Raw genomic sequence first — 8,621 nt, 5'->3', positions numbered from 1 at the left:
ATGAAATGATCTACGTTGTTTCTGAAGGTTGCCATGAAAATTGTAAAGAATTCAATTTATAAAATAACTGTAAAAGCCAAAAATCACTATTTAAAGAAACTTCCCATTCCTTATCAATCTGTAAAGGTCTAATATTCTAAATTACATATAAGGTCATTGTTAAAAGGTCTACATAGATGTGTGGTGTTCAGTTCCAAACATACTGGAACATTCTTGCTACTATCATGGCACCATCTGGTATTTGCAAATTGTGAGGAATGGTTTGTAAACCCGTGACTGAATCTCAGGGGTAGGAATCACTAGTTTTTAAAGTGACACTAAATTCTGGTTAAAACTTTATACATTCAAGTACCCTAACTATTAACAAAAATGCATCTGATTTGTGTATCACTCGGCTGTAGATCCTCAAATCATCTCTGAATTGGTGCTGACACTGTCCTTCCTTCTGGAGGGGGGGCTACTTCTGCTCCCCATGGTCCCTGTGTGTGTATTGTAAAATAGTAAACGCTCCAAGCTCACTCCCAGGATGGACTACAATCTCATGTTTAGTTTACTCCTTTGTATTAAGATTGTAGTCCATCCCGGAAGCGAGCTTGCAGCAGTGACTACTTTACAACACACACAGGGACCATGGGGAACAAAAGTAGCCCCCCTCCAGAAGGAAGGACAGTGTCAGCACCAATTCAAGAGATGGTTTGAGGATCTACAGCCGAGTGATACACAAATAAGATACATTGTTGTTCAGAGTTAAAAGATACTTAAATGCATTTTTAAGATTAAATGTCTGAGTTTAGTGTCACTTTAAAAACTAGTGATTCCTACCCGAGATTCAGTAACTGGTTTCAAACCATTCCTCACAATTTGCAAATACCAGATGGTGCCATGATAACAACAAGAATGTTCTAGTATGTTTGGACCTGCTGAACATTGTTGTTAATAGTTAAGGTACATGAATGTATTTTTAAGATTTAACTCCTGTGTTAGTGTCACTTTAAGGGCAGAGAAACAGAAAATTAACTTCATAAGGCCATACACTTATATTATTCTGAATGACGACAAGTCTCCTCTTTCCAGCTGAAATTATTTCGATCAGATGCAGTAGAATGATTTAGCATCTGCCGCTTTTGAAATTATTAGATTGCAGAATGTATAATTTTTTCCTGTCAATTATTTGTCATGTGAATAAAAACAATTCTTTACATTTTACTTATTTTACTAGAGAAAAAGCCATCAAAGCTCTTTGTCCTTGTATGTAGAATGGTTTGCTCATATGATCAGGTGACTTCAGTGGTGGACTTTATGCAATTGTTCAAAAATCGCATCCAGTGTATGGCCGCTTTGGTGTAATAGTCCAGTACGTTTTCCTTATAATTATGTCCGTTTCGTTCTATCATTCACCATGGTTTTCCACTACTTGGGCAATTGGCAGTCTTGCATTTGCTGAGAACCGGGGCAAATGAGGCAACCTGAGGTCGTTGCCTCAGGTGGCATCTCATGGGGGGGCCACTGGGTGGTGGTCGGGGCAGCAGGGGAGTGGCCACAGCATCCCAGGTTACTGAGAGCTCTTAGCAACCTGCGACGCTTCGCCTGGCATCCCACCCTGCTCATGGGTTGCAAGAGCTAAGCAGGACGCTCTGGCTTTCTTCCCACTGAGCTCCTGGGAACCAGTGATGTCAGTGAGCTGGACAGGACAACACACAGAGCCGCTGAGAGCGCGGTCCAGCATCCGCAGTTTCCCCCCCCCCCGACAAGTGTTCCTTATCAGCACCAACTCCCCCAACATCGCCTCAGGCAGGGAAAACCATAAGGACAGCTCTGGCTGAGAACTTCAACACCCAGAATGCTGGGTCATCCTACTCCAAACATGGGCAGAGGGGCAGTCTGCAACATGCATCGGTTTGTGGCCAAGATGTTGAGTTAGCCATCAATTTACTTACTTGGGCAGCCGCCTCGGTGGGCTCACTTGGCCACTCCACAGCAAATGTGGAGTCAGAGGAGATATCACCGAGACCCTGGTCCATAACACTAGGTACAGACGACTCCGGCTGGCAGCCAGGGAGACAAAAGGAGGAGTATGACAGAAGGAAAAGTAATGGGTATGAGCAGGGTTAAGGGTAAGAAGAGACACAGGATTCCATGAAAAAGATGAAGACAGTTCCCCACTTCCCTACTACAGTACAACACACACAGGAACCATGGGGAACAAAAGTAGCCCCCCTCCAGAAGGAAGGACAGTGTCAGCACCAATTCAGTGATGATTTGAGGATCTATGGCTAGCTGAATGGAAGGTTAAAAAAAAAATCCTAGAACACAATGGCCGAGTCTTTACAAATTTAAGATATTTGAATACCATTTTTTTTGCGGTCAACAAAATTAATTAACATAATGGCCGAGCCTCCGATAGTCTCAGTTGTGTGCAACCTGACACGACGTCTTCATCACAGCCATAGAGGTGTGCGGTTAGACAACTCTAATTCAATCATGTTTAATTAGACCTCGTCTAAGGTCACCCGACACCCCCCATTCAGTCTCCTTGGTCTGGGACGGTGGCCAAAACGCTGCCAAGATCAGTCTGGCTGAGCGCGTCATTTCATTTGGTTGGGTGAAAAGATAATTATGTGAGATGCATGTTGAGTGAAGGTTCCGAACCCGGCTAATTTCAGGGAGCCGTGATTAAATCAGCCCCATGAAGGGAGCACAAATGAGCCTCCCAAGTTATTTCTCAGAGGCCGCAATGTTATTTCTCTCTTCATCATCCCACCAAATATTTCAGTTTTTAATAGACATTCGACTCCATTCATTCACCAAGATGGAAGAGTTTCAAAAGGCTATATCCAGCCAAAAGGTGTTTTTTTTTTTTTTTAATATAGTTTTCGAAAAGGATTAGAACCCCTGTAAGCTTTTTATTGCTTCAGAATGTGGAATAATAGTGCTGGAACCCTGAGTATTTGTAAAAATAAATGTATATTATCCAATATGGTGGATATAAAGAATTTATAGATTATACATATTTTCATATAATAATTTGATACATTGTATAAATACAATATTTATTGCTATTAATATTTTTTAGTATAATCAACATTACTATTATATCATTATACACATTATTTTGATTATTATTATTTTACTACTACTATTACCAACATTACTATTATATTATTATACACATTGGTATTATTATTGTTAATTTTTTACTATCACCAACACTGCTATAATGATATACATTTATTTTGTTACTTTTAAATCACCAACATTGCAAATATAGTCATCAATTTAGTTTAACTTTTTTTAGCAGGATTATTATTTCTATGATTCTCATTTTTACTACCAATATTATTATCAATGTAATATCTTCTTTTTTTACGCCCTTATTGATATTTAATCCTGTTCCCTAATCAATCCTGTATTAAAACAATAAAATATATAAAAATATATTTTTACTATCACAAACATTTTATTAACTATTTTTTGGGGTTGTATTCTAGCCCCGATGAAAGGGTTGGAGCTACAGCCTCTGAAATGCGTAGGGCTTTGTAAACAAGCCGTCTTTAGAAAAAACTTGTGCCTGGACTTGGATATTATGTTCTGGCGATTAAAGTCCAGACTTGCTCAGAAGAATATTACAAAGAACACTAAAACTAAAATTCAATCACCCCCCCTGAGAGTTTAAACCCTCTTTATAAAAGGACATTTTGTGTGCTCATCGGGGTGGACAAAGCATTGGGAGCTTTTTCTATTCCCATATCCAGAGAGGTTCTGCAGTCCTGATACTTCAGACCCGTCCTCTGAATTGAACTCGAGGAATCTGACCAGATGCATTTGTGGCATTGCGGATGAATCCGTTAAAAAAAAACACGTCCGGGGAATACAATTCCCATAAAGGTAACAGGAGATGAAGAATGCGCATTTTTGGAAGATGTGAATGGGGAGTCTTAATACTAAAATCAACATTGTTTTCAAGCAGTAGGAGCTCCATAGGAAGACTGATCGGCGATCTCCATATCATAGAGCAGCTGGCTGTTCTTCAGGGCTACAGGGTGACACCAGGAAGTTCATATTCACAAAGCAGAGTGCAATTATGTCAGTGCATTGAGGAAGTCCATCCTATGGCCATCTTCAATAAGATGCCACCCATGTGCCTCACACTCCTTTTGGAGAAACACTCTTGTTCCAATCTTGAATAAGTAAATTTACAACTTCTACATGGATCTGGTTATTAGGATTGGGATAGAACTTATGGAACTATAAGAATACAGATTTATTTTTAGTTTTTGACCATAGATACCGTTAAAAGGTCCACTCAACTGTTGACTTCATCATTGGGCTAGCCTGGTTGATTACGAACAAACATATGAGGCTGCAGTGAAGGAGACAAGATGGAAGCAGAGACGCTACACAGGATGAACAAAGCTCAACGGCCAGTCCCTGTTCTGGCCACAAATGTGCACGACACAAGACATAGGTAGGTTAGTGAGTTAGTTTCCTTACCTCCCACATGTCCCAAGGCACCGACTAATCGCAGCAAGAACGAAAAGAACAAGCATGTTTACATCACTGACATGACTAAAACCAAAAAAATGCAGTCCAAACACATTCACAATCCAAAATCATAGAACAAGGTGTTCATTAAATTACATGTCATAATGAAGGTACGAGTGCATACCGTCCCCAAAAATACCATAGGAGTGACTAGGGGCTGGTAAAAGCTACAGTCACCTGTCATAAGAGTGATCCCCCCACGCAGCTTAACTGGAATAGTGTGATAAAGCCTTGAGAAAAAAAAACTAACCCCAATCCTAATACCATGTCTGTTCTTCCCTGACACCATCAACGGTCATAGAAAGGAAACATACATACTTAAAGGGTATCTAAAGCCAAAGCATTTATTTTTGGATAGAGCATGGATGGATGAAAAAAAAACTGTCCAGTCATTGTCTGCTGGAAAGATTCACCCGTCCTGGTTAAAATAAAACTGATGGGAAATCCAAAATGGGGAGTTGTCACGGAACAAGAATAGGAGGGAAATCTTTCAATGGTCTTTAAAAATGGTTGTGTTTATATTTCTCTTTAATATCCATTTCATTTTAAAACGATCATTTTATAATACTGATCAATGTCATTTGTTTGTATTATTTTATGAAAATTATGTGAATCTTTTTTTTACCTGAAATGTTTTATTTTAATGAAGCTAATAAAAATAAAAAGGAGAATGGAAGACTATAAAAAGTAAATCTTATTATATTTATAGCATTTGGTACTTTATATCAATATCATTACAAGTCAAATTAACTTTATGGAACAGAAGAACATGGCTCATATTTATAATCTTCTCCTTGTTATAGAATCGGTTCCCTTTTATCTGAGGAAGTGACCGCTCATTATGAAAACATGTCCTTGGTGTTTAGATATCTCTACCACAATGAAATATTCTTGCAGTCCCCCCTCCCCCATTATCATACGGCTTCTCGAGTTATACTACAAACCCTTTTAGGTGCTCCTCTGCTACAGTAGAATCATTCGAGCTTTTGTCATTCATGCCAAGTTAATTTTACTTTTCTGAAGTTCCTCAGGTGGACCTCAGACTCGGCTTCTCCAAGCGTTGAGAGTGGCCACATCTATACCTCTGTGGGGGCATTGAATATATAATTCTCTCCAAGCGTTTATCAAAGGTGGTGAATTGTTGAAAGTGCTCGTTGTACACCATACAGCGTTGTGAAGGTTGTAGATAAGATAGGTGCTAGAAGTCACCGCCATGGATGGTGCCGTGCAGAGCCTCAGGAGATGTGAAGATAGGTCACCAGCATTCAAAGTAAATATTGTTTATTGCAATTAACATCACATCGGTTTAAAATTGCCAACGTTTCAAGGTTGCACCGGGTCCCTTCCTCAGGGCAATACAGTGACTGATGTCCTTGAGGAAGGGGCCCTGCACAACCCTGAAATGTTGCCAATTGTTGACCTATGTGATGTTATTTGCAATAAACGATACTTTAGTTATCGTCACAATCTATGGTGGTAGACACCAATTATTAAAGGTTATCACATCCTAACCAGGTGTATTTTACACAATCATGTTGCTTTTATATTTGTTTTAGGATTTTATTTTTACACTACAACTTAACACTGCACCATCAGGGCTCTCCTGCCTCTTGCTGTCCTCATTTCCTCACTCCAATAACCACATAATAAGATACAGATAGTCTTTAAGAGGGGGAGTCACCTCACTTTAGAGAGATTTCCACTCACATCCTGTTGTATCTATGGAACAGCAAGTGAAGGTAAAATTTCCTTAATGGGGCATAAAAGACACAAACAAAAAAATGGATGGGTTTTGGCTTCAGATATACTTTAATTAACCTAAAATAAATAATTACCAAACACTACAGGGGTCCGTTTTATTACTTTTTTTCCACACAACTGTCACACATTTTTCTACTTGATTCCATTTGGATAATTTGTGTTAATCTTTGGTGAACGTTAGATAGTTAGTCAGGTTGAAAAAAAGACACAAGTCCATCGAGTTCAACCCATAAAAGTTGTGTGAATCTTGTGCGAAAACATTTTATAACTAAACCCCTAATACCAATCGCCTCAAATATTCTCATGTATGTTAAATGTCCTTTCTCTTTTAGCTCAAGTGCTGATCAACGAAAATTGTGCGATCTACAACTGGTGGACAGCGGAGACAGGCATTTTCAAGGGCAGCCCCTGCTACCACCATAAACTGTCAGAGGCCTGCTGCTTCCGCCCATGCGCCAAGTCCGGGTTCCCGTACTACGCTTGCGCGCGCCACGGATTGGGTGCGGGAACACGCGCCAAATGGTGCACAGGAAGTAACGCTCTCCAGATATTTTCCTCCCGATTTAAGCTCAGACTCCACACCAACTCATTGGCTGGATTGTCTCTTCAACCGCCCTGACGTCTCCTGTTCCTTGTTACCAGTACCTTTGATTATTGACCCGGATTGACTTTGACCTTGTTTGCCTGCAGCCTGCCCTTGACCTCGGATTGTTTGACCATTCTTGTTTGCCTATGCCCTTGACTTCGGATTGCTTCACCGGCCTGCCTACGCCTTCTCCTTTTGTACCTGCTCTGCCTGCTTGGTGTGACCTCGGCCTGTCGACCTCGGATATCGGGATTTCCACAACCCTGCTGCAGAACCTGATATTGGCTTGCCAGCTGGTACCACCTCTGGCACTCCTGCCACTCATTGTCTATAAGGACTCTGTCCCCTAATACCAGTGTCCCTAGGACACGAGGTGCAAGGGAAGCCCCCTCCCACATCCAGTCTCCACACAGGTACGTGATATAAACCAATCACTAATAAGTGGAACATCGTGATGACCTGATCAATTTAAGTATATTATCAATATACAAAAGTCCCCCCCCAAGCATAGTTACTGAAAAACACACCTGAGATGCAGCGGCAGTCGAACTTGAATCCGGTTTGAGAGGATCAAAATCCAGATCTAGTAGGCTGGGCTCCTGCACTGGGGGCCACGCAGCCTCAAACTTAGCAGCACAGAGAAAAAGGTTAGTGGGAATGTTAGATAGAATGTTATGGGAGAGGAACACAAGAGCAATGCAGAACCGTTCTAGTTAGTAGTGAAGACAGAAGAACCAATGGGGCCATCACGCCCTCTAGAAAATCAAAGGGGGTGACCTTAAGTGTTCTCCATAGAACGTTTTCCTACTATTTGGGATATGTTTTTCTCAAGTTTCCATTGGCCTCACAAAATGTATATAACTTAAGCTAAACACCTTCCTAGTGGTGTTCATCTGAGAGCCAAGATACATAGACGACATGTGCGAGATTTAGGCATATGTCAAAGTAAAATTAACGATATACAAAAAAAGACACATGCAGTCTTTCGCTGTAGTACACACACATTTCTCCAGGATTTATCCCTTTAAAGGACCTGCAAGTACAAAGAATACCTGTTGATCTGCCAAAAATGCTCCAAGCCCGATTGTGGGCTGACAACACAGCATTTGTGTGGACTGAGGGCTGTCAGCCCTGCCCAGTGTAATTTGCTAAACTGGTCAACCAGTCCCACACATATTACCCCAACATAAGGATGCATCATAGTCCAAAGAAAGAATTAGGACTCCGAGATAAACACAGGAAGTGTGCACAGGACAGCTCTGAATTTCTGGCAAGAACGGGTATGGTTTGTACTTTCTGAAGAGGCATAACAAAGCATTTCCAATAGTATATTAAATGGATCAAAAGGGGGTAAGAGAAGTTCATTGTTGGGGTTTATATACAGTTTAACAACAATACTTCATCTTAGTTGCGCCAGAGATTCTCCGACATATCGGAAAATCTCTGCATATAAAGTCTAATCATTTTTGACTCTTGCAAGCACGTATTATTCTATACATGACCCCACTGTCACAACAGCGGTGTAAATTTGTAGTGCTGACTGAACCGCAAATGGTCACCCAAAGCCAACGCATGGTTTGCAAAAGATGATCATTTTGTTATATTTTATTAAACCCAACGCTTGTGTTTACTCTCAGTTGTAATCTGTTCAACCTTCGGATTTCATATACAAGACAGTAAAATGTGCATCAACGCGGACATATTGAGAATATATATATCATATCATATATAT

The 8,621-nt window shown here is 40.5% G+C and overlaps 1 protein-coding gene across 1 annotated transcript in view; it reads right to left on the bottom strand.

Moving 5' to 3' along the window:
* Positions 1 to 8,621, bottom strand: part of BIN1 (bridging integrator 1) — a 104,231-nt gene that overhangs the window by 5,757 nt on the left and 89,853 nt on the right. Inside the window, exons 13-15 of the mRNA XM_018554447.1 lie at positions 7,417 to 7,515; positions 4,492 to 4,515; positions 1,938 to 2,045 (exon numbers count right to left, since the gene is read on the bottom strand). Coding sequence (XP_018409949.1) covers positions 1,938 to 2,045; positions 4,492 to 4,515; positions 7,417 to 7,515 — 231 coding nt within the window. The remainder of the gene's footprint in view (positions 1 to 1,937; positions 2,046 to 4,491; positions 4,516 to 7,416; positions 7,516 to 8,621) is intronic.

Source organism: Nanorana parkeri, unplaced genomic scaffold (genome assembly GCF_000935625.1).
Source record: "Nanorana parkeri isolate BGI_ZX_2015 unplaced genomic scaffold, ASM93562v1 scaffold159, whole genome shotgun sequence".
Classification (NCBI taxonomy): Eukaryota; Metazoa; Chordata; class Amphibia; order Anura; family Dicroglossidae; genus Nanorana; species Nanorana parkeri.
This window is presented reverse-complemented; position numbering and strand designations above follow the sequence as displayed.